This window comes from Aethalodelphis obliquidens, unplaced genomic scaffold (genome assembly GCF_003676395.1).
Source record: "Aethalodelphis obliquidens isolate GAN/ISIS:26980383/991018 unplaced genomic scaffold, ASM367639v1 scaffold102, whole genome shotgun sequence".
NCBI lineage: Eukaryota > Metazoa > Chordata > Mammalia > Artiodactyla > Delphinidae > Aethalodelphis > Aethalodelphis obliquidens.
The window spans coordinates 2,059,949-2,086,710 of record NW_020838046.1 but is presented as its reverse complement, the minus strand read 5'-3'; the positions used below and the strand labels follow the sequence as shown (position 1 = coordinate 2,086,710).

The 26,762-nt window shown below is 41.9% G+C and overlaps 1 protein-coding gene across 1 annotated transcript; it reads right to left on the bottom strand.

Moving 5' to 3' along the window:
• Positions 1-736: 736 nt before the first annotated feature.
• Positions 737-26,352, bottom strand: PRSS38 (serine protease 38). Its single transcript, XM_027096431.1, has 5 exons — positions 26,181-26,352; positions 25,824-25,986; positions 24,965-25,236; positions 1,726-1,868; positions 737-1,249 (listed from the first exon to the last, which is right to left on the bottom strand). Exons 1-5 carry the CDS (start codon positions 26,350-26,352, stop codon positions 995-997), a joined length of 1,005 nt encoding a protein of 334 aa, XP_026952232.1. The 3' UTR covers positions 737-994.
• Positions 26,353-26,762: the final 410 nt, after the last annotated feature.

Below are 26,762 nucleotides of genomic sequence, written 5' to 3'. Positions count from 1 at the left end.
ATATCTCTTTTTGTGTTTGGCTGCATTGGGTCTTCGTTGAGGTGCGCGGGCTTCTCACTGCAGTGGCTTCTCTTGTTGTGGAGCACGGGCTCTAGGTGCGCGGGCCTCAGTAGTTGTGGCTCGCAGACTCTAGAGTGCAGGCTCAGTAGTTGTGGCACACGGGCTTAGTTGCTCTGCGGCATGTGGGATCTTCCCGGACCAGGGATCGAACCCGTGTCCCCTGCATTGGCAGGCGTATTCTTAACAACTGCACCACCAGGGAAGTCCCCTCACATTATATCTTGATTATATTCGTGATTTATTTTCCTACTTCTTGATTTTTTTTCAAAATCTATATTTCTAAAATGCTAGTTTTAGTGTTTTCTGATGTTTGGCTATTTATTTCTGCTTTTATCTTTTTTAGTTTCCTTTGTGTGCCGACTCTCAGCTCATGTTTTCCATTTTCCAAATTAGATGTTTGAATATTTAAAACTCTTTGATATTGATAGGTCTAAGTTTTTAAGATGACGACCTTCCCTTTGCCCTGGCTTTGGTCACACCCTGGATTCTATATCCAGACACCAGGGTTTGTATGGCTATCCTTTCCAGAGATGCTGCAGTTTGGTTTATCCTTCTCCTCTCACCCTTCTGCCTGTCATTGTGATAAGGCAGGGTGATGAACATACTCTGTGTGCATGAGGGAGCCTGCACTCTGGATAGAAAGATGAACATAAGACTTCTGGGACACTTGCTTTGTAAATATTTAATATCTTACCAAATCTCAGGTGCCCAGAGCACTCAACCAATGTGCTCTGCTCTCCCATGTACCCCTGCCCTTCTGTGATGAGACCAGCCTCTGCCTTCCTGGGTGTGGCCCTGGTCAGCCTCCTCTTGGACCTCGCATGTGGGCCTGGCTGATTGCCCACACCTTGCTCAGGTGTGTGAAGACTTCGGCTGGAGCTGGGTAGGAACAGAGGCATGCAGCCATGAAGAAGCTGGATGAGGGCTGTGGTCCTTACAACATTGACAGGACAGCCAGTGAAGTCACAAGGACATTGATGGCAGCCCCCAGAGTGGAGGAGAGGGTAGGGAGTGGCTGAAGAGGTAAGGGTGTGTTTTCTATGTGATAACGAATCCATTCTGAGAAAAAGGAGACTCGGGCATAAACTGCAGGATACATAGGGTATGTACAACCACGCCCCCAGCTCACTACTCCAATTTGCATCCAGGTGCTGTTGAATTCACAGACAAGTGGGCCCCCAGAGTCACCCTGGAAAAAAGAGGAGTTTCTTGTGAACTGGGAGTTTGGGGCCTCCTGCATGAGGGTGGCCCAGTGCCAACACTGTGGGATGGGGCCAGGATCCTGCCACTCATGCAGCCCCACCTTGTCAGTGAAGAGGCCCTGCTGCAGGCAAGCAGTGTTCACTGCATTGTCCTGCAAGTAGAGGGTGGGTGCTATGGAGTGAGAGTCAGCAGGCATGGCCCCTGGGCAGACGTGGAGCCCTGGGCTGCTCTGGCCAGCACTGGGGTCCACAGGGCCTGACTGAGGCCTGTGTTCCATTTGCACATAAGCTACCCTGTGGCTTCCCACTCAACCCATGGCTGCATGGAGATGTACTTCTGATCCCCACAGGAGCCAGGTGGTCTGGGACCACCTACCCAACTGGCAGAAGTGCCCCGGGCTTAAAGCAGATGGAAGATCTGAAATCCCTGGGCTTAGCCTCCCGCCCCCACAGTGGGTTGTACCTCACAAGCAGTCTTCATGTTCCTGAGGTCCCCGGCACACAGCATGTCCGGCAGAATGTAGGACGTGTGTCCATAGAGCATCTGGCATAGGGGCAATGGGACCAGAGGCAGCTGCACCTCCTGCAGCTTGTCTGAAGTGTCTCCTGTCAGAAAGGAGTGCAGGCCCAGTGAATGGTCTTCTCACACCTGTTCCACAGGGCACACCAAGCCCCAAGGCCTAGTGGGCTCACACTGGAGTTCCTTCTCTTACTCCCACCCTCCACATGGCTCCTTTCTCTGCAATGGGGACTCAGGCTTTGGTCAATAAAGTTTAAACATATGTCACATGACACTTCCTAAGAGAGATGTAAGAGCCAGGACTTGGTTCAGCCCATTACATTCCCATTGCCGTGGCTCAAGTGCAAACAGCTCCATCAGCTGAGCCCCTGGGTGAGAGTGAGCACATGACACAGTGTGTGCAAGAAAGTAGCCTCCAATTTTTGTGGGTTGTCACTCCATGTGTCCTTGTCTATGCCAATGGATATAGTAATTGCTCCCAGAAAACTTGCACTTTCCTGACCAATGTGCAAGTGGGCCTGCTCTACCTGGAAAGGAGCTGTTCTCACAGGTTAAAGACTCAAACGATTGGGTATCAAGTGGGGGCATGTATTTGGGGATGGCATAGCCTGCGGTAGGTGCGGAATCAGTTTTAGAGCTAACGAATGTGTACCTCGAAGGAAGAAAATGGGAAGCAGAATATCAGCAGTGTTTGCGGTTGCTGCTGTGTTGGCAAGTTAATATCAGGAGAGGAGCCATGGAAGAATTAGATGATTGCAAATAGGAATGCAGAGCAATAGAAGGAGTCAAAAAACTCAGGGTGGGGGATGCTGGAGAAGCAACACAGTGAAATGCAGTTAGGAAATACTTTTAACTACTAAGCCAGCTAAAAATCTACCTGAGGCCTTTCATTGTGCCCACAGTGGGGTGACTGGGAGTGAACTTCCCTCTACCAGAAGCTAGCAGTAAACATGTCTACCCAGCAGGCAATTATTTCCCATTGGACCTGAGTCAGGGCAGGGCTGTGGCCCCTGAGCAAAGAGAACAGATGAGGCAAGGTCTACAAGGGCCCCATCATCCTGCCTGGGGCACACTCCAGGCTGTGGCATGAGAAGGAGCACAGGCAGCTGGAATCCGCAAAGGCAGATGCCAGAAGGAGGGTGCTCCAGAGAGAAGGACCCTAGAGGGAACACAGGGGGCCTCAGTGCCCCAAGTCTGCCGTTGGACCCCGAGCCATGTGTGCAGAATGTACAATTCCACAGGAAGGGCAGAATGGCCAGGTTAGACTTCACAGTTCCCAGAGTCAAGAGTGGAGAGTCTTGTGGAGCAACCAAGACATTGAGTGAAAACAGTGTAGATGCAGGGTAAAATATCCCTTACACAGATGCCAAGGCCCACATGGAACCAGGTGGACAGAGGGCCAGAATGATGAGCTCTGCACAATTATTAGCACAGCACAAAGGAAGAGGTGTATCACAGAAGTGGAAGGGAGAAGTCAGCTAGCTGTAATTTCAATGAGTTCTTCAATTGTGGGCTAGTGTGCCAGTTCAGAATGATGAGAAATCAGACAAGAGGAGGATTGCACTCACTGGTAGGTCTTTCCCTTAGGTCTCCACTAGCAGCTCATGAAATATACTTGGGGCACGGCAGGGGTCCACAGAGAGGGCACCTCAGTGCAGGTGTTCAGAAAATGACCACTACCACTGGGGACCTGTAAGAACACAGCTTGCTCCCCTACTCACATGTGGAGCAGAAGCCTTCTACTGGTTGTGTGTGGGGGGCCACCACATACTCCTGCCCTCAGGACCTGGTACAGGTGGACTATTCTGGAGGAAGAGTAGAAACAAGCCCTACATCCCTGGAAAATCTGAGGTGCCAAGAGCCCACATCAGTAATACGAGAGGTCTGCTAACATGAGGGCAGGGTCTAGATTCTCTCAGAACCATCACAGATACAAAGCAGAGCTTAGCTGCCCCAAAGGTAGAGTAGTGGTGCACAGAGGTCCATTTCCAAATCTAAGACCTACAGCTCTGCCTGAGGCTGAGGCTGGGTCAGGGGATCAAGTTTCTCCTTCTCAATAGCAGCCTAGTAATGAATACCAAGAACAGCAATTTTCTTCTGGAGAGCAGGCAAAATGTGCTGTGGATGTACAGAGATGTGAAGTGAAGGGTGAAGCAGGAACAGAGAAACACCCCAGGTCTCACACAGAGCACAACATTGCAGCAGCCCACCATGGAGGGACATGAGGCCTCTGGTGCTCTGAAGTCAGTAAGAGCAACAACAGAAGCCACAACCCAGCTCAAGTTCTCACTAGCCTGAATCAGCCCTGTCCCACCCTACTAATGCTTTGGCAGAAGAAGAGGAATGCCTATTTTGGGGTACAGAGACTTTAGTCTAAATATTCTTCTATAATGTCTAACATTCAACCAAAAATGAAAAGATACACATATATACACACACACATGCACAGACACAAAGGTATGGGGAAGGCAGGAATAAAACACTGGACCCACTGTCAAGAGATAAAACATTGAATACAGTCAGGCCCAGAGATGACCAAAATGTTGAAAGTATATTTAAGGAACATTAAAATAACTATGATTAATATGTTGAAGAAATTATTAAGAAGTAAACAACAAGCATGAAAAGAATGAAGAATTTAAGCAGAGATATGGAAACTACAAAAAAAAAAAGGACCAATTGGAAATGCCAGAAATACACATTATCAGAGATTAAAAAATTACTTCATTGGGTGTATCAACAGACTGGACACAAATGAGGAAAAAATCAATTAATGTGAAGATAGGTTAATAGCTATTACCCATGCTGAAACACAAAAGGAAAAGAGTGGGGAATAAAGCAAAACAGAGCACTTATGAGCTGTGGGACAATAGCAGCGTAACATATGTGGAATCATTCCCAGAAGAAGAGAGTACAGGGGATAAGAAATATGTGGAAATATAATGGCCAAGAAATTTCCAAAATTAAAGACTATAATAACCAGAGATTCAAGAAGTTCAGAGAGCCCCAGGCCAGAATAAAACAAGCAAACACATACACTTAGAAACATCATAGTCAATGGAATTCCCTGGTGGTCCAGTGGTTGGGACTCTGCCCTTCCACTGCAGGGGGCATGGATTCAATCCTTGGTTAGGGAAATAGGATCCTGCAGGCCGCATGGCAGAAAGAAAGAAAAGAAAGGAAGGAAGGAAGGAAGGAAGGAAGGAAGGAAGGAAGGAAGGAAGGAAAAGAAAGAAAGAAAGAAAGAAAGAAAGAAAGAAAGAAAGAAAGAAAGAAAGAAAGAAAGAAAGAAAGAAAGAAAGAAAGAAGAAAGAAAGAAAGAAGGAAAGAAAGAAAGAAAGAAAGAAAGAGAAAGAAAGAATCATAGTCAAATGGCTGAGAAAAAAAGTCAAGGAAAAGCCTGAAGACAGGGAGGGTGGGGAAATATTTCATACAGAATATCACGAATAAGAGTTACAAGTTTATCATCAAAAACTATGCAAACCAGAATAAAATGAAGCAGCCTCTTGCAAAGCAAATTAAAACCAGAAAACCATCTACCCAGAATTCTGTATCTAGAATTATCTTTCAAAACTGAAGGTAAAATAAAGACTTCTTCAGACAAAGAGATCTGTAACTCTTATTCATTGCTGACAGTGTAAAATTGTACATACATTTTGGGAAATCCTTTGTAGTTTCTCAGAACTGCATAAATAAGTAAACACATTGTCATGTATGCGCCCAAGAGCAATGAAAGCACATATGTAGAGAGAGTTGTAAGAGAATGTTCATAAGAGTTTTATTCACAATAGCCCCAAACTGAAGCAACCCAAATGTCAGTCAACAGAAGAATAGACAAATGAATTTTGGTATTTATGTGATTAAATATTCCTCAACAATAATCAAAAAGGAACTAATGATACATGCAAAACATGAATAAATCTTACAGAGTATATTGAGCAAAAGAGTACTGTAACTCCATTTATATAAAGTCCAAAAATATAAAACTCATTAATGGGGACAGAAATGAGAACAATACTTACCTTAGAAGAAAGAGTTTGGCTGCAAAGCAGTAAGAGAACTTTTTGAGATGATGAAAATGTTAAATGTATTGATTTGAGAGTTTCACGAATGTTTATAAGAAAAAGAAACAATCCTAAAAGCTAAAAAAAAGACCAGAGAAGCTCACTGAAGAACATTCAAAGAAGAGGTGAGTGAGTGGGAAACAGTGTGGTCTTGTGAGCTGAGTGTCAGAGAGTTCTTTTTGTTGGTAATTTTCAGAGGTTTGCTGGTGTGGAATAGGAGAAGAGGGAAATAAAGAAGAAATATGTATTGTATTGAAGTCAGAACGCATGTAATGTTATCTAAGCGACCTAAATAAAGATGGGGCTATTTTCTAGTTATTTTTGGTTTGTTGGCCTTGACTGAGAAACTGCAAAACTGCATTAGGTGGCCCTAGGGTTACTTGGACCACTTTTTTTTTTATTGCAGTACACGGGCCTCTCACTGTTGTGGCCTCTCCCGTTGTGGAGCACAGGCTCCGGATGCGCAGTCCCAGCGGCCATGGCTCATGGGCCCAGCCTCTCCACAGCATGTGGGATCTTCCCGGACCGGGGCATGAACCTGTGACCCCTGCATCAGCAGGCAGACTCTCAACCACTGCGCCACCAGGGAAGCCCTTGGACCACTTTTGATTTGTGCATCCTAGAGCATGTTCTTGCATTCTAGATGGTTCTCTCACTGAGTTCTGCTGAGGGAAGGCCATAATGCTGTGGTTGTATCTTGAATGAAGGGTAAGTCAGGCCCAGGGTCTCATACAGGATGAGAAGATATATAAAGGCAGCTTCCAGCTAGAAGAGAATGGAACCTGCCATTCTTTTATTTAGGTCCAACCTTCCCAATCTGTGGCATTAGTTCCTGAGGGGTAGTGGATTCTATGCCCCGGAATCCATGTATATACCATGATTGTCTGTGAGAGATTTGTGGAGAGGATCCTGGGAGATGGCCAAGCAGGAAACACGGAATCTGTCTCCCACCAGGACAACTGCACTGGCAGAATTTGTCTGATGTAAGTATTTTGGAACTCTAGAATCTGTTGAAGGCTTGGAGGGTAAATTGCAGTCAACTTTAGTCAATTTCAGCTCTTAGCACAGTAACAGCTACAAACCCCCACCCCTGGGACAGGCGGCTGTACACATATTCCTGGAGAGCTTGCACACAGCATGTGAGAGCCAAGGTGAGCAAAGAAGACCCTGTCCTCTGTATATTGGGGATCTGTGCTTTGATTGCTGTTCTGATCACAGAGGTACACACAAAGAGGGAGGCAGCCATTGTTGTTGCATCTCTCCCAATTGTCACAAGCACCTCCTGCTCCAGATGAAGTGACTTCTAGGGAATTTATGGGGCCATGGCCCTTTTCTCCCTTCATTTTTCTGTTTTTGAGATCCAGACATTAAAGACTAGGACATTCAAAAGCAACTGAATATATGGGGAAAATTAGAAAGTAACCATGCATGCCCAGGTAAAGGTTCAGAAAAAACATAAGATCTCAACCTCAGACTGGTCCTCTGCACAGAGACAGCCTACAACAATCACTAACACACACAAATTTTTTTAAACCCAGCAAACCCTGGGTAAGGGGGAGGATCTGATTTCCATAGCTACCACATTGTTAGATTAAAATGTCCAGTGTTTGACAAAAAAAACCACAAGACATACAGAGAAACAGGAAACGGCTCAATCAAAGGAAAAATATAGTTAACAGAATCTGTCCCTAAGAAAGACATAAAGGCAGATATATTAGATAAACTTTAAAACATGGTCTTAAAAATGCTCAAAGAACTAAAAGATGTGGAGAAAGTCAAGAAAATAATGTGTGAGCAAAGTGGAACTATCAACCAAGATAGAAAATCTAAAAACAAAACAAAAAGGAGGGGCTTCCCTGGTGGCACAGTGGTTGAGAGTCCGCCTGCCAATGCAGGGGACATGGGTTCGTGCCCTGGTCCGGGAGGATCCCACATGCCACGGAGCAGCTGGGCCCATGAGCCATGGCTGCTGAACCTGCACGTCCGGAGCCTGTGCTCCACAACGGGAGAAGCCACAACAGTGATAGGCCCGCGTACCGCAAGCAACAACAACAACAAAACAAAACAAAAAGGAACTCCAAAGCTGAAAAGTACAGTGACTGAAATGAAAACTTCACTAGATGGATTCAAAGGCAGCTCTGAGCAGGCAGAAGAAAGAAGCGGTGAACTTGAAGATAGGACAATAGAAATTATTGAGGTTGAGGAACAGAAATAAAAAAGATGGAAGAAGGGCTTCCCTGGTGGCGCAGTGGTTGAGAGTCCGCCTGCCGATGCAGGGGACACTGGTTCGTGCCCCGGTCCTGGAAGATCCCACATGCCGCGGAGCGGCTGGGCCTGTGAGCCATGGCTGCTGGGCCTGCGTGTCTGGAGCCTGTGCTCCACGGCGGGAGAGGCCACAACAGTGAGAGGCCCACGTACCGCAAAAAAAAAGATGGAAGAAAAGCAAACAGAGCCTAAGGGACCTGTGGGACACCATCAAGAAGGCAACATACACATTATGGGTGTCCCAGGAGAAGAGAGAGATAAAGGGGCAGAAAGAGTATTTTAAGAAATAATAGCTGAAAATTTTGCAAATTTAATGAAAGACATAAATATAAAAATCCAAGGGGCTCAACAAACTCCAAGAAAGATGAATTCAAAAGGATCCACACTGAAACACACTATAATCAAACTTTCAAAAGCCAAAGCCCAAGAGTGAATTCTGAAAGCAGTAAAAGAGAAGAGAATCATCACATACAAGGGATCCTCAATAAGATTATCAGTATATTTCTCATCAGAAACTTTGGAGACCAGAAGACAATGGACAGATATAGTTAAAGTGATAAAAGAGAAAAACTGTCAAACCAAGAATTTTAATCTGGCAAAAGTGTCTCTCCAAAGTGGGGAGGAACCAAGCTATTCTTAGAAATTCCTAGATAAACAAATGTAGAGTGGGTTTGTGACCACTAGACTTGCCATGCAAGAAATGCTCAGGGGAGTACTGCAGGTAAAAAAAAAAAAGGACACTAGACAGTAACTTAAAGGCATATGAAAAAATGAAGATCTCGATAAAAATAAATACATTGTTAGTGATAAGAGCCAATATTATTTGTTTTTGTTTTTGTTTGTTTCTTGCGGTATGTGGGCTTCTCACTGTTGTGGCCTCTCCCGTTGTGGAGCACAGGCTCCGGACGCGCAGGCTCAGCGGCCGTGGCTCACGGGCCCAGCTGCTCCACGGCATGTGGGATCTTCCCGGATCAGGGCATGAACCCGTGTCCCCTGCATCGGCAGGCAGACTCTCAACCACTGCACCACCAGGGAAGCCCCAAGAGCCAATATTATTGTAGCAATGTTTTGTAACTGCACTTTTTGTTTTCTACATGATTTAAAAGACCAATGCATTTAAAAGAATTGTTAGTTTATGTTTGGGAGCACAAAATGTATAAGATGTAATTTTGTGACATCAACAACCAGACTGGCTGTGGATGGAACTCTAAAGGAGCAGAGTTTTTGTATGTCATTGAAGTTAAGCTGTTGTAAACTCCAATTAGAATGTTAAAGGTAATCCCCAAGATAATCACAAAGAAAATAGCTATAAAATATACACAAAAGGAAAGAAATTTAAACATTTTACTACAAAAAATCAACTAAATACAAAAAAATAGTCATGCAGGAAATTAGAGACAAAAAAGCTATGGGGCATATAGAAAACTAGTATCACAAAGACAGAAGTAAGTCCCTCCTTATCAATAATTACTTTAAATCTAAATAGACTTAAACTCTCCAATCAAAAGGCAGAGATTTTCAGAATGGATTAAAAACACGTGACCTAACTATATGATGACTACAAGAGTCACTTGAGATCCAAAGGCACAAACAAGTTGAAGTGAAAAAATGGAAAAAGATATTTCATGCAAATAGTAACCAAAAAAGAGCAGGAGTGGTTATTCTAATATCAGCAAAAAAAAAAAAAAATAGATTTTTAAATCAAAAAAGTTTATAAGAGACAAAGAAGGACATTACATATTAATAAAAGACTCTAAACAGCAAGAAGATATAACAATTATAAATATTTACATCAAAATATATGAAACAAAAACTGACAGAATTCAAGGGAGAAATAGAAAGTTCTACAATAATATTTGCAGACTTCTATACCTCTCTCACAATAATGGATAGGACAATCAGACATAAGATAAACAAGGAAACAGAGGACTTAACACAATAAACCAACTAGATAAAATAGACATATACAAAACATTCCACCCAACAACAGCATAAACATTTTCCTCAAGTACACGTGGGACATTTTCCAGGAGAGACCATATTTTAGGCCACAAATTAAATCTCAATAGATTTAAAAATATTGATAGGATGAAAATTTCATGACATTGGACTTGGCCATGATTTCTTGGATACAACACCAAAGGCACATGTAACAGAAGAAAAAATAGACAAACTGGACTTCATGAAGATTTTAAAATTTTGTACACGAAAGACACTATCCACAGTTGCCTTTTTAAGGCAACGTATGGTCTAGGAATAAATATTTGCAAATCATATATCTTATAAGGTATTAGCATCCAAAATATATAGAAAACTCCTAAAACTCAACAACAAAAAAACCCAAACAACCCGATTCCAAAATGGGCAAAGAATTCAAATAGACATTTCTCCGAAGAAGACATATGAATGGCCAATCAACACATGAAAAGATGCTCAACATGCACATCAAAACTGCAATGAGATACCACTCCACACCCATAAGGATGGCTACCATCAAAACACAGAAAACAACAAGGGTTGGCAAGGATGTGGAGAAATTGGAACACTTGTGCACTCTTGGTGGGAATATAAAACGGTACAGCTACTATGAGAAACAGAATGGAGGTTGCTCAAAAAATTAAAAATATAATTACCATTTGACCCAGTACTTCTATTTCTGGGTATATACCTAAAGAATTGAAAGCAGGGGCTAAAATAGCTATTTGTACATCCATTTTCATACCACCATTATTCACAATAGCTAAAACATGGAAGCAACCCAAGTGTCCACTGACTAATGAATGGATTACCAAAATGTGGTGTATGCACACTATGGAATATTATTCAGCCTTCAAAAGGAATGAAATTTTGCAGGCCTAAATAGACATTTCTCCAAAGAAAACATACAGATGGCCAACAGGCACATGAAAAGATGCTCAACATTGCTAATCATTAGAGAAATGCAAATCAAAACTACTGGTGTATCACCTCACACCAGTCAGCATGGCCATTATTAAAAAGACTACAAATAATAAATGCTAAAAAGGTGTGGAGAAAAAGGAACACTCCTATACTGTTGGTGGCTTCAGCCACTATGGAGAACAGTATGGAGGTTCCTTAAAAAACTAAAAATACAGTTACCATATGATCCTGCAATCCCACTCCTGGGCATATCACCCAGAGTAATTCAAAAAGATACACGCACCCCAATGTTCATAGCAGCACTATTTACAATAGCCAAGACATGGAAGCAACCTAAATGTCCATTGACACATGAATAGATAAAGAAGATGTGGTATATATACACAGTAGAATATTAGTCATCCATAAAAAGAATGAAATAATGCCATTTGCAGCAACATGGATGGATCTAGAGATTATCATATTAAGTGAAGTAAGTCAGACAAAGACAAATATCATATGATATCACTTATATGTGGAATCTATAAAAATGATACAAATGAACTTATTTATAAAACAGAAATAGACTCACAGACATGGAGAACAAACTTATGATTACCAAAGGGGATAGTGGCGGTGGGGGGAGACAAACTGAGATATATATACTACTATATATAAAATAGATAAACAAGGACCTACTGTATAGCACAGGGAACTATATTCAATATCTTATAATAACCTGTAATGGAAAAATATCTGAAAAAGAATATATATATATATATAGAGAGAGAGTTTAATGGGTATACAGTTTCAGATTTACAAGATGAAAAGAATCCTGGGGATGGATGGTGGTGATGGATACACACCAATGTGAATGTATTTAACACCACTGAACTGAACACTTAAAAACAGTTAAGGTGGTAAATTTTATATTTTGTGTATTTTAACACAGTAAAAAAAAAAAAAGATTTGTGCTAAGAAGTTCCCTCAAATGAGAAGACCCAAGAGGGTCAGGATCATAAAGCAGATACAAGTTACACTGTACTAATTTCCCTATTTGAGAGATGTTTACATAGGTATGCATTATATTATTACAAACAAACATAAAGAGGATCACGTATGAACCAATGAATAATGTTTTTTGAACCATGAATTAGGATGACTCCCATCCTCTGCCCCTGATGGCCAAAGAAAGCAAGATAGACAGATACCAGACATATGAAATGACACTGGATGTCTGATAAGGGAGAGAGGACTGGGATGAACTTGGGAAAGGTCTCCTAGAATGAGAATATCGTGGAGAATTCATATGATCTGGGCCTACAGAGATCGTGGGTGTGCATCCCCCCGTTCCCCTGCAGAGGTTGGGGTGCAGAGATTTGTAAGATAAACCTGGGGGACGAGAAATATTGCTAGGAGATGAGTGGTCCTGGTTTCAGAGTAAACTGAATTTGAGCGTTGGGTCAATCATTTCCTGAATGAGGTTAAAAATGAGACTATTGAAAAGTATGTTGGAAGATTACTGAAGGTTTAAAGCAACAATAATGTCAATATAGCGTGCAGAAGAAAAATATAGAACAATAGCATAAGGAATTGAAGGGGGAAATGGAGTTATACTATGTTAAGTGTTTATCTGTTAAGCAGTAAACTATAAACTGAGGGGAGATGAATTTCATTAATTAATCCAATTCTCCATACTTTCCTACATATATGCCCTTTGCCATATGTCTTTGCAGTCACTCCCGTTGAGAGGTGTAATGTATTTTCTCAGTCCTTAGGTCTGAATTTTGCCACATGACATGCTTTGTCAATGGGATTTGAGCAGAAGTGTTGCAAGCAAAGGCTTCAAAAAGTGTTTTGTTTCTCCCATAATTCAAAAAGAGTCATGTACCACAACATTCATTGCAGCACTATTTACAATAGTCAGGACATGGAAGCAACCTAAGTGTCCATCGACAGATGAATGGATAAAGAAGATGTGGCACATATATACAATGGAATATTACTCAGCCATAAAAAGAAATGAAATTGAGTTATTTGTAGTGAGGTGGATGGACCTAGAGTCTGTCATACAGAGTGAAGTAAGTCAGAAAGAGAAAAACAAATACTGTATGCTAACACATATATATGGAATCTAAAAAAAAAAAAAAGATTCTGAAGAACCTAGGGGCAGGACAGGAATAAAGATGCAGATGTAGAGAATGGACTTGAGGACACTGGGAAGGGGAAGGGGAAGCTGGGGCGAAGTGAGAGAGTAGCATTGACATATATACACTACCAAATGTAAAATAGATAGCTAGTGGGAAGCAGCCGCATAGCACAGGGAGATCATCTCGGTGCTTTGTGACCACCTAGACAGGTGAGGTAAGGAGGATGGGAGGGAGATGCAAGAGGGAGGGGATATGGGGATATATGTGTACATATAGCTGATTCACTTTGCTATACAGCAGAAACTAACACGACATTCTACAGCAATTATACTCCAAAAAGATGTTTTAAAAAAGGTGTTGTGTTTCTCCACCACTGCCTGTGTACATTTTCTGGGCAGCCTGCTGGACAGTGAAAGATGCATGAATCAGAGTCTAGCACTCCAGCTCAGACTGTCACAGGCCAGCCCATAGAGAGACAACCATTAAATACACAGGCAAGCTCAGCCATAACCAGCAGGACCACACAGCTCAAGACCTGTTCATGTAAAAGTGTTGCCAGTCTGGGCTAAAAGGTAGTGTGATGTTCGAAATGTCGAAAAGGCTCTGGGCCCCAGGAGAGGCTGGGAAATTTGCTCAATGTGGTATTTTTCAAGGCCCTTTTAAGAAGTAGCTAAGGAGCAGGATATCTCAGAGAACAGTGCCAAGAGCCATGGAAAACAATGAGTCATTCAAAATCTTAGCAGGTTTATTGTAGAAATTGGGGAACTAATTCTAAAATTCATATGGAAACGCAAAGGACCCAGAATGCTCATGATAATCTTGAAGAAGAGAAACAACTGTGGAGGATGTGTTAAGACCAGACTCATCATAAAGTTATGGTAAACACAGCACTGTTGTACTGGAGAGATCCATGTGGCAGAATAGTAAGCCTGGAAGTAGACCCACACACATACGGTCACAAGATGTTTGACAAAGGTGCCAATACAGGTCAGTGGGAAAAGGCGATATTCTTTACAAATGGTTCTAGAGCAAGTGAATATCAATATAGAAAAAAGTGAACCTTGTTTTTTTTCCTCACATCACATGCAAAAAATTAATTTTAGATGGATCTTATAACTAAAGGTAAAAATTAAACTCATAATGCTTCTAGGATAAATGGAGAAATTATCTTCATGAGCTTACAATAAGCAAATCTTCATAAGCAGGATACAAAAGACCCTACATATGAAAGAAAAAAAGCAAGCCATAGTCTAGCAGAGAATATGTACATACCTATCAAAGTACGTGTATCTAGAATACATAAAAAATTCTACAAATCATAAAACCTCAAGAGGCTATCACGACACAATGATCGGCATAGCTAAAGTGAAAAAGACTGATACTATCAAGTGTTGGCAATGATGTGGAGCAACTAGCACTCTCATACATTGGTGATGGGAATATAAAAAGTCACAACCAGTTTATAAAGCTGTTTGGCAGTTTCTAATAGAGTTAAAATTACCCCACCCTATAGCCAACACATTCTCTATTACCAAGTATATCCCCAAGATAAGCAAGTACGTATGTTCACAAAAGGACTTATACAATAATATTTGTTGTAGATTTTTTCATATGACCTAAAAACTGGGGACAACTCAGATGTCTATCTAAAGGAACATGGATAAAAGAAATTTTGCCAAGTTGATACAATGGAAGATTAAATGACAGAAAAACAAGACGACTACTGATATGAACAACAATGTGGATGAATCTCACAAATAGCAGGATGAAGGAAAGAGAAAAAAGAATACATGCTGTGTGATTTCTTAAACATGAGGTTTAAGACAAAGCATATCTGGGCTTCCCTGGTGGCACAGTGGTTGAGAGTCCGCCTGCCAATGCAGGGGACACGGGTTCATGCCCCAGTCCGGGAGGATCCCCCATGCCGCACAGCGGCTGGGCCCGTGGGCCATGGCCGCTGAGCCTGCGCGTCTGAAGCCTGTGCTCCGCAACGGGAGAGGCCACAACAGTGAGAGGCCCACGTACCGGAAAAAAAAAAAAAAAGACAAAGCATATCTAAGATTCCACTGCCAAATCCAAGGTCATGAAGATTTACTCCTATGTTTTCTTCTAAGAGGATTTTTTGTTGTTGTTTTTTTTTGGTACACGGACCTCTCACTGCTGTGGCCTCTCCTGTTGCAGAGCACAGGCTCCGGATGCGCAGGCTCAGCGGCCATGGCTCACGGGCCCAGCCACTCCATGGCATGTGGGATCTTCCCGGACCAGGGCACGAACCTGTGTCCCCTGCATTGGCAGGCGGACTCTCAACCACTGCGCCACCAGGGAAGCCCCTAAGAGTTTTATATTAACTCTTAATTTTAGGTTGTTGACCCATTTAAAATTTTGTGTATGGTGTGAGATGGGGGTCCAACTTCATTCTTCTGAATGTGGATATTCAGTTGTCCCACCATCATTTGTTGAACAAACTACTCTTTCCCCATTTAATGGAGTGGCACCCTTGTCAAAAGTCAATTGGTTATAGATGTATGCATTTATTTCTGGGCTTTCAATACTATTCCACTGATCTATATATCTATTCTTATGCCAGTACCACATTGTTTTGATTATTGTAGCTTTGTAGAAAATTTTGAAATCAGGAAGTGTGAGTCTTTCAACTTTGATCTTTTTCAAGACTGTTTTGGCAATGCAGGTTCCCTTCCAATTCCGTAGGATTTTGAGGATCAGTTTTTCCATTTCTGCAAAATGTTGGAATTTTGATAGAGACTGCACTGAGTATCTAGATCACTTTGGGGAGTGCTGACATCTTAACAGTATTAAGTTTTCCAATTCAGGAACGTGACTTGTCTTTACATTTATTTAGATCTTGTAAAATTTCTTTTAGCAATGTTTTGTAGCTTTCAGTATACCAGTCTTTCACTTCCTTGGATAAATTTATTTATAGGTAATTTTCCTTTTGGATGATATAGAATTGTTTTCTTAATTTCCTTTTTCAATTGTTCATTAATGTGTATAGAAACTGATTTTGTGTGTGTGTGTTGATCTTGTGCCCTGCAAATTTGTTGAATTTGTTTATTGTCTGTCATCTACGAAGAGAGATAGTTTTACTTCTTCATTTCCTATTTGGATGCCTTTCATTTCTTTTTATTGCCTAATGTATCTGTCTAGAGTCTGGTACAACATAGAACACTAGTGGTGAAAATTAGCATCCTGTCTTGTTCCTGATATTAGGGGTAAGTTCTCAGTCTTTCTTCACTGAATATAATGTTAGCTGTGAGTTTTTCATAAATGCCTTTAATCATCTTGAAGAAGTATCTTCCTATCCCTAGTTTTATGACTGTTTCTTTAAATTATGAAAGGATGTTGGATCCTGTCAAATACTTTTTATCCATCATTTGAGATTATCATATGGTTTTTTTCCACTTTTTAATGTGGTATATTACATTGATCAATTATTGTGTGTTGAACCTCCTTTGTATTCCAGGAATAAATCCTACTTTGTTGTAGTGTATAATCTTTCTAATATACTGTTGGATTCAGTTTGCTGGTATTGGTTGATGATTTTTGCATATATATTCATGAAGGATAGTGGTCTGTGATTTTCTTTTCTTGTGGCATCTTTGTCTGGCTTTGGTGTCTGCGTAATGTTAGCCCCATAGAATGAGCTCCTCTCCTATTTTTTGGAGAATCTGAAAATAATTGGTGTTAATTTTTCTTAAAATGTTTGGTAGTATTCACCAGTGAAGTCATCTGGTCCTGGACTTTTCTTTGTTGAGAGGTTTTTGAATACTGATTAAATCTTTTTACTTGTTATAAATCTATCCAGAAATTTTATTTTTTCTTGATTCAGTTTTGATAATTTGACTGTTATAGTAATTTTCCCATTTCATGTAAATTATCTAATTTTTTGACATAGAATTCATTGTAGTATTATCTTATAATCCTTTTTATTTCTGTAAGGTCAGTCGTGATGTTCCCTGTTTCATTTCTGATTTTAGCTATTTGTACTTTATCTTTTTTTTTTGTGGTCAGTCTAGCTAAAGTTTTGTTAATTTTGTCAATCTATTCAAATAACTAACTTTTATTTCATTCACTCTAATTTTTTCTATTCTCTATTTCATTTTTTTCTGCTCTAATCTTCATTATTTCCTTCCTCTTGCTAGCTTTGGGTTTAGCTTGTTCTTTTTACAGTTCCTTAAGTCATAAAATTAAGCTATTTATTTGAGGTCTGACTTCTTGTATAGCTATAAATTTCCCTCTGAGCACTGACTTCACTGCATTCTATAAGTTTTGGTAATGTGTTTTTGTTTTTATTCATCTCAAAATATTTTCTAATTTAATACATGATTTCTCCTTTAATCCTTGTTTGTTTAAGAGTTGTAACATATTCTTTGGAAATAAGGAAAGTAAACCTAATTGAAAGAAGTATAATGCTAGGAATAAAGAAATTAGATTAACATGTGCATAAAGCCAGATAAGCATGTGCTGTATAAAACAGCAATAAAAGAGAATAATCTTGATTGTATAAAAAAGATGGAATGAAAATACTGGAAAACAGTAACATACAAAATGGAAGTAACATATGAAATAATAAAACATATATGTTCATATATATAAATATATGAAACAGGGTATTTTTTCCTTTGGATAACATGTATAACTGAACATACATGAGTATATATGTTCATAACTCATGTATGTTCAGGTGTGCATGTTAAAAAGTTAAGAAGAGCTACAAGAAGATTAAAAATTGGAAATTTTTTTTTTTTTTTTTTTTGTGGTACGTGGGCCTCTCACTATTGTGGCCTCTCCTGTTGTGGAGCACAGGCTCTGGACGCGCAGGCTCAGCGGCCATGGCTCACGGGCCCAGCCACTCCGCGGCATGTGGGATATTCCCGGACCGGGGCACGAACCCATGTCCCCTGCATCGGCAGGCGGACTCTCAACCACTGCGCCACCAGGGAAGCCCCAAAATTGGAAATTTAACTTGCAGAACAGTAGACAGTAAAAAAGTAATATAGAAAATCAGGGACTTCACTGGTGGCGCAGTGGTTAAGAATCCACCTGCCAATGAAGGGGACATGGGTTTGAGCCCTGGTCCGGGAAGATCCCACATGCCACGGGGCAACTAAGCCCATGTGCCACAACTACTGAACCTCCATTTTAGAGCCTGCAAGCCACAACTACTGAGCCTGTGTGCCACAACTACTGAAGCCCACATGCCTAGAGCCCATGCTCCACAACAAAAGAAGCCACTGTAATGAGAAGCCCGTGCACCACAACGAAGAGTAGCCCCCACTCTCAGCAGCTAGAGAAAGCCTACACGCAGAAACAGACCCAACACACCCCAAAATAAAATTAATTAATTAATTTAAAAAAAGGAAATCAGTCTATTGGAAAGGGAGAATGACAGGGAAAATATTTAAAAGAAAGCAGCAAACAGACAGTACAAAATAATAATTTAGAAATAAGTCTACACATGAGATTTCTGGCTAGGATGGAGGAAAGAGGTCAGCAAACCCTTTCTCCAATAAACAAGTATAAAACTGAACAAAATTATTTTTAAAAATTTCAGGGCTCCATAGGTCAAACAAAAGCAAAGGAAACTTGAGAGGTGCTTATTCATGAACAACTGGTAGAACTTTGGGTAACAATGGCAAAAGTCTGACCTAGTTGTCTGGGGCTTCACCACTCTTGACACTCCTCTATCTCTGCTCTGTCACTGTGGTAGTTTTACCTTGGTAGGGCTGGCTGGGAAAGCAGTTTTTCTGCCAGAGGGAGAGAACTTGATTTGGAGGGGACAGCTGAAAAAAACAACACTTTGTACTGTCATTTAAAGTATTTAGGTTTGTAGGAAATGAGCAAGGAAGACCTAAAGCAGTATTGGTCGGAGACTGTCATTCTGGGTGGGGTGAACAGTGTCTCTGATGGAAATTTATGGGGACTCTGGAAATAAGAGAGCAATAGAAAGGCTAGATAAATCTCCACTGATCCCTGGGATGACTGTGTAACTATATGTATAAACATGGAGGCACAAGTGAGCTCAGTGAAAAGTAAAAGCTGAGGCAGACTCAAGAGTCACACAGACTCTAAATGTGTTCACCAGCCTCCACACAAAACCCACTGTCAAAGATGGAAGACTTAGAAGTTTGAGATGCCCAAATCATTGGCTAACCAATGAGATATTAAGACACAGTGGTGACACTTAGGAAGACAGAATAAAAATAATAAATAGAAGAATTAAGAATAAAAAATGAGCACAGACCTCAGCAACTACAAGAGAGATTCTGCAAACTAAGTCCAGGCAAATTACTCAAAACAAAGCAAAAGAAATCAAAACCTTCAGGGAAAATCAGAATCCAAAGTTCTTACAATGTTTTATGTATGTCCAATTTTCAACAATAAAAATTCTATGCAAAAAATAGGAAAGTATGACCCATATTCAGGAAAAAACAAGTCAATATAAAGAAGCTCTGTGTGGCCTCAGGTGTTGATTTTAGTTGATAAATATTTCAAAACAGTTGTTATAAGTATGTTTAAAGAATTTTTTTAACTACATTAAAAAAGTTAAATGAAAATATCATGATAATGAGTCAACACATAGGGAATCTTAGCAGAAATACAAAAACTATAAAAAAAAGAATAAAATGAAAATTCTAAAGTTGAAAAGTTCAGTAACCAATATTAATAATTCAGTAGGTTGGATCAACAGAAGATATGAGATAGCAGAAAAAATAATCAGTGAAATTGAAGCTAGATGAGTAGAAGTTATCTAATTTAAAACACAGAGCATAGACTTCCCTGGTGGTGCAGTGGTTAAGAATTTGCCTGCAAATGCAGGGGAAATGGGTTTAAGCCCTGGTCTGTGAAGATCCCACATGCTGTGGAGCAACTAAGCCCATGTGTCACAACTACTGAGCCTGCACTCTAGAGCCCACGAGCCACGACTACTGAAGCCCATGTGCCCAGAGCCTGTGCTCCACAACAAAGACAAGCCACTGCAATGAGAAGCCCACACACTGCAATGAAGAGTAGCCCCTGCTCACCACAACTAGAGAAAGCCCAAGAGCAGCAATGAAGACCCAATGCAGCCAAAAATAAATTAATTCATTTAAAAAAAAGAATAGAGCAAAAAAAGTGAAGAAAAGTGAACAGACCCTAGAGACCTGTGGATGCCATGAAGCACATCAACACACATGTAACAAGACTGCCAGAAAGAGGGGAAAGGAGAGAGGTGAGAAGAGGAGAGGAAAGAGAGATAAAGGGAGGGGGGGAGGGAGAGAGAGAAGTGCAAAAAAAATTGAAGAAAATGTGGCCCAAAACATCCTGAATTTGATGAAAAAGAATCTTCATATCTGAGAATCTCACTGAACCTCAGGAAAGATAAACACAGAGATACACATCTAGACACAATATGATTAAACTCCTGAAAACCAAAGACAAAAGACAATCCTGAGATCAATAAGAGAAAAGCAACCAATTACATGGTGATAAACAGTATGGTTAATAGCTGACTTCTCACCAGAAACAATGAAAGCCAGAGGCAGTAGAACAACAGGCTCAAAAGTGTTGAAAGAAAAAACCCTTCAAGAAAGAATTCTGTATCCAACAGAACTATCCTTCAGACATGAAGGTGAAATCAAAATATTCCAAGATAAATGATGTATAAATATATGTATCTATTATAGATTTTCTTTGTGGTTAACATGTGGTTAGCATTATATAATGCTTCTATATATACACATGATTATTTTACATTGCTGATCTTTTATTTTCAAATGCATTTTAACAACACTGCATTTTTACTCCCCTTTCTTCAAGATTACTGTTTTTGACATCATATTTTACTTCTTTTTGTTTTGTGTATTACTTAACTACTTATTGTGGATATAAATGGTTTTGTTACTTTCATCTTTTAACCTTCTTACTAGCTTTGTATGTGGTTGATTTACTATCTTTACTGTATATTTGCCTTTACTGATGAGCTTCTTCCTTTCATAATTTTCATGTTCTAGTTGTGGCTCTTTTTCACTTAGAGAAGTCCCTTTAACTTTTCTTGTAAAGCTGGTTTGGTGGTGCTGAACTCTTTTAAGTTTTCTTGTCTGTAAAACTTTGGATCTCTCCATCAAATCTGAATGAAAGCCTTGCCAGGTAGATTATTCTTAGTTGTATGTTTTTCCCTTTCACTCTTTAAATACACCATGCCATTCCCTTCTAATCTACAGAGTTACTGCTGAAAAGTCAGCTGATAGCCTTATGGGAGTTCCCTGTATGTAACTTGTTTTTCCCTTGCTGCTTTTAATATTCTCTCTTTATCTTTATTTTTTGCCATTTTAATTACAAGGTGTCTTGGTGTGGTTGATCCTGTTTGGGACTCTGTGCTTCCTGGACCTGATGTCTGTTTCCTTTCCCCAGTTAGGAAAGTTTTCAGCTATTATGTCTTCACATATGTTCTCTGCCTCTTTCTCTCTCTCTTCTCATTCTGGGACTCCTATCATGCAATTGTTGGTATGCTTGATGTTGTCCCAGAGGTCTCTTAAACCATCCTCATTTCTCTCTATTTTTTCTTTTTTCTGTTCTGTTCAGCTTCATTGATTTCCACTACTCTGTCTTCCAGCTTGCGGATCCGTTCCTCTGCATCATCTAATCTATTGTTGATTCCTTCTAGTGTATTTTTCATTTCAGTCATTGTATTCTTCATCTCTATTTGGTTCTTCTTTATATTTTCAAATTCTTTGTTAAAACATCTAACTGCTCGCTCTGTTCATCCATTCTTCTCCTGAGTTCTTTGGTCATCTTTATGATCACTACCTTGAACTCTATCAGGTAGATTGCCTATCGCCACTTCACTTAGTTCTTCTTCTGGGGTTTCATCTTGTTCCTTTATTTGGAACATGTTCCCCTGTCACCTCATTTTGACTAATTTGCTGTGTTAATATCTATGCATCTGGTATGTTGACTGCATTTTCCCACCTTGGATAAATAGCCTTTTGTAGGAGACATTCTATGCATCCCAGCAGTGTAATCCCCTCTGGTCACCAGAGCTATATGCTCTAGTGATGCCCCATATGTGGGCTGCGTGGGTCCTCCTACTGTGGCAAGCTGAGTTCTGAGGACTGTCTGGTAGGCATGGCTGACCCCCAGTCAGATTGGTTGCCAGGCCCTGCTTTGTGCGGAGGCTGCCGATTGATTGTTGGTGCCAGGTCATGAGGTGGCTGCCTGAGTAACACTGTGGGGTCCTGGTGCTAGTGCTGGCTCACTCGTGGAAAGAGTCAAGGTTCTGGTGTGGGTGATTGTGGGGTCAAGATTCTTGGACCTAGTGTTGGCCTACTGGTGAGTGGGGCTGGATCCCAGGGTGGTTGGCTGAGGAGTCCAAGATATCTCAGAGCTGGTGTTGGTCTGCTGGTGAGTTGGCTGCTTTCTACAAGATAGGGTGAAAGGCTGTGCTGTTTCTGGGGTGAAAGGCTGTGGTGTTTCTGGGGCTGGTATACGCCTGGTGGTGTGTGGGGCCAGTGGCCAGGAGATCTGGACCTGGTGTCTGCCCACTGGTGGGCAGATGCCAGGTCCTGGGGTTTCTCGTTGCAGATCCTAGGGGCCCCAAATCTTGTGTATTGCTCTGCTGGTGGGCAGTGCTCAGGCCCAGCTTGTCTCAGGGCTGGTGCCAGCTTGATGGAAGGTAAGCTGGATCCTGCCATAGTAGGCTGTGTGCCTGCAGTTGTCCTGGGCCTGTTGTCCACCCACCGGTGGGTGAGGCTGGTCCTGAGGCCAGAGCCAGCTCACTGATGAGTAGGGACAAGCCCCAGGGGTTTCTGGGGCTTGTGCCTCCCCACTGGTGGATGGAGCTGTGTCCTGGTGTCTCTGGCTGCAGGGCCTTGTGTGCCCTGGGTCTACTGCCTGCACAGTGACATGTGGGGTCAGGTCCTGAGCCATCTGGTAGACAGGGCCATGTCCAGTGGTGGCTGTTGTCTCAGGAAGTCTTAAGGTAACCTGTCTATTGGTGGATGGGCCTGTATCCAGCCCAGCTAGTTGCTAGAGTTGAGGAGTCCCAGTACTGGTGACTATAGGCTGGTGGGCAAGGACAGGGCTGAGTTCTGAGGCTAATAAGCTAGATGGAGGATTCCAAAATAATGCTTGTCAACACAAATGTCCATGTGGTAGAAAGAGCTCCCCAAAATAGCGCCACCAGTGTCTGTGTCCCCAGGGTGAACTCCAGTTGCCTCCTGCCTCTCTGGGAGACCCTCCAAGATCAGTAGGTGGGTCTGACCTACGCCCCTTTCAAATCACTGCTTCTGCTCTGGGTCCTGGAGCATGTAAGATTTTGCATGTGCCTTTTAAGAGTCTTTATTTCTCACAGCTTTCTGGGTCTCCCAAAATTAAGCCCTGTTGGCCTCCAAAACCAAATATTCCTGGTGCATGACCCCAGGACTGGGGAGCCCAATGTGGGGCTCAGACCCTTTACTCCTTGGGGAGAAGCTCCATATTTGTAATCATTCTCCTGTTTATGGGTCAGCCACCCAAGGGTATAGGTCTTGACTATACTATGACTTTGCCCCTCCTATCCATCTCTTTGTGGTTCCTTCTTTATATCTTTAGTTGTAGAAAACCTTTTCTGGTGGATTCCAGTCTTTCTCATCAATAGTTTTTGTATCAGTAGTTGTAATTTTGGTGCTCCAGTGAGAAGAGGTGAGCTCAGGGTCTTCCTATTCCACCATCTTGGCTATATCTCCCTAACTCTGGTCTCTGTCTTTTGATTTGCGAGTTTAACCCATTTACATTTAAAGTAATTACTGACAAGGAGGAACTTGCTTCTGTCATTTTGCTACTTATTTTCTACATGACCTATAGCTTTTTTCCCTCCTCATTTTCTTGTATTCCTGTCTTCTTTGCATTTAGTTGATTTTTTGTAGTGAAATGTTTAAATTCCTTCTTAATTTCCTTTTGTGGTTACCATGGGGACTACATTTAACATTTAAAGTTTTAACATTCTAATCTGAATTTATATCCACTTAACTGCAATAATGTTTTTTTACTTAAGTAAACCAGATATGAAACTTTCTTAAACTGGTGTAAGATATCAATCTGAAATCTCCAAACCAAGCCACAGACTTAATAGTAAACCATTAGAAGCATTTCCATTAAAATAAAAAACAAGAAAAGTAGACCTAGCAACATTTCTACTAGAGGTTCTAACCATTGCAATAAGAAAAATAAATAAAAGATAAAATATAGGAAAGGAAGTGATGAAACAATATTTAAGAAAATATGATATTAAAAAATCTAGAACAATTAAATAATCAACTGATAAAATATTATAAATGAGTACTATATGGTGGCTGGAAACAAGATCAACGCACAGAAATCAACAGCTGTGTCTGATTAGCAAATGCAATTAAAAATAATCTTTTAAATAACCATAAAAATTCTAAATTATGCAGATTTAAACCTAGAAAGAAAGTGCAAGGCTTTTATGGATAATTAGAATAAATAAAATGTTTTTTCATAGGTTAAAAAAAGATTATCTCTAAATTGAATTTAAAATCGTAAGAAAAACTATGTTTGGAAATTTGTGTTCTCAGTATACTAAATATTCATTCCACACTCAAAGTAGATGTAACTACTTCTCTGTAAACAACAAAGCCAGCCAGGAGTAAAACAAAATTCTACATTGACAGAGAAACAGATAGCGATTGATGGATAGGGATTCCAGTCCTCAGATACTTGCAACCCCTTAATGGACAGAACATGTTCTCTCCTGTAATGTCATAGAGCCATCATCCCTTCCACAAGCTCCAATAATGGGATTGACCCTGCACTTTGTTTTCTTACCTTGTTGGGAGATGGATCCCCATCCTGTAGCCCAGCAAGAAAGGTTCGAAAGAGTCACATCTGGGGGTGCAATACAGATGGGAAGCACAGAGTCGGAAAACACAATGCGAGTTTTCAGCTGCACCAGAGCGATGTCGCCTCCAACAGGATGGTACATTTCATATGTGGGGTGTATGATCACCTTATTCACCTCAAACCATTGGGTGTGATTGCCTGCAACCCTGAGGTCCACAAGGCCCACATACATATCAAATGCTTCAATGACCTTGTTCCTGTAGGGACAGAGGACAAAGGCATAGTGGTTTGAGCACTTTGAACCTGGGAAGAGGAGCTTCCATGAGATCACAGACTCAGGGAGTCCTGGAGCATGGCAGCCTGGGTATCCAAGCTCTCAGCCAGGATGTGGAAAGCAAGCCCTTCCAGCACATTAGGGACCTGACTGTCTGGCAGAATTGCTCCCAACAAAGTCCTGACCTGAGCCCATGGAGGATTCAGGGACCCACCAAGACCTGCTGGACAGCCCAGGATGGTGAGCTTGTCAGATGTACAATGAGCTGCCAATGAAGATAACTCTTTCATCACCTCTCATCCTGTGATTTGTCCTCTCTTCTCTCCTCTCATCTAAGATGTGGCTCCTCTCCTCACCTCTCATCCTATTATGTGGTTCCACACCTTTCTGGAAGAGCTGATGTCCCTAAAGGAGCCCTCAGCCCTGTGCAAGAAACTGTAGTGGATGGAGCTGTGTGCTGGGTCCCACTCTCTCCCCTGCCTCCAAGAAGTCCCAGTCCTATGTGACCCACGTGGTTGGTCGTGCAGCCCTAGACCTCCATGGGAATGGTATCCAGCACTGCCCACTCACCTGCCAAAGCAGTGGGCGGCTGACAGGATCCAGTATTCATCAATGATGGACCCACCACAGATGTGGAAGCCTGCATAGTGCACACTGACCTGCCACGGCCACTTTTTCTCAAGGGTATCCACGCCTCCCATGATCCTCCCCTGCCTATGACGCTGGCCACAAGCTGAGGAAAGAAGGACCGAGTATGCGAGTAGCAGTGGCACCAGGGCAGGGCTGGCCACAGGCAAAGCCGAGGAGGGTGAGTGGGAGGAGGGAAAAGGGGGAGGGCTGCGGAAGACTGGGTCTCCACCCTTGGGGGGAGGAAGGCCGGGATTCACCGCAGGGACCACCGCCAACCCGGGCTTGGAGGGGTCCTACCCACATCACGGCTAAAGGCGACCCCTTCACTGGCAGGGTGCCTGTGGGCCGTGGCTGCAGCCTGGGTGTGAGGCAGGAGAAACAGGAGCAGAAGGAGGCTCGGGGTCCTGGACTCTCCAGGCCCAGTGCGAGGGCCGGTCAGATCGGCAGCCATGAGGTGGGAGTGCCTCATGGATGCGAGGGCTAGAGCACGCAACCTGTGACGTCACAAACATGCGACAGTGCCCAGGCACACGATGGCATTAAAGCGTGACAGCATAAACACTGGCTCTGTCACTCCTCAGCTGGGAGCCAGATCTCAATGGTCCTCCCCTCCATCACCCCCCAACCCTGCTATGGCTGGCTCGCTGTGGTCTCATTCCCTAGAGGGTAGTCAGTAGACTCTGGGTGGTCTTGCTCCCCGGATGGTGGTGGTCATTGGTTTCTCTCTCCACTCTTGGCTGATGCAATGGAAAGAATTTCGTCCTGTGTCTCCCAACATCCAGCCAGTAAGCTGGGGTTTGGTCATGTCTCAGTTGCAGCATTCCAGAAATGTACAAACACTTTTCACGCCTCTTCTTGATCACATTTGCTAATGTGCCA

Excerpts from the sequence above, each read along its gene's own strand:
- PRSS38 (XM_027096431.1), bottom strand. The coding sequence starts at position 26,352 with ATGAGGCACTCCCACCTCATGGCTGCCGATCTGACCGGCCCTCGCACT. Across the intron at positions 25,987-26,180 it reads CGCCTTTAGCCGTGATGTGG|CTTGTGGCCAGCGTCATAGG; the intron begins GTAGGACCCCTC and ends TTCTTTCCTCAG. Across the intron at positions 1,869-24,964 it reads GGGATCCATCTCCCAACAAG|GAGACACTTCAGACAAGCTG; the intron begins GTAAGAAAACAA and ends CCTTTCTGACAG.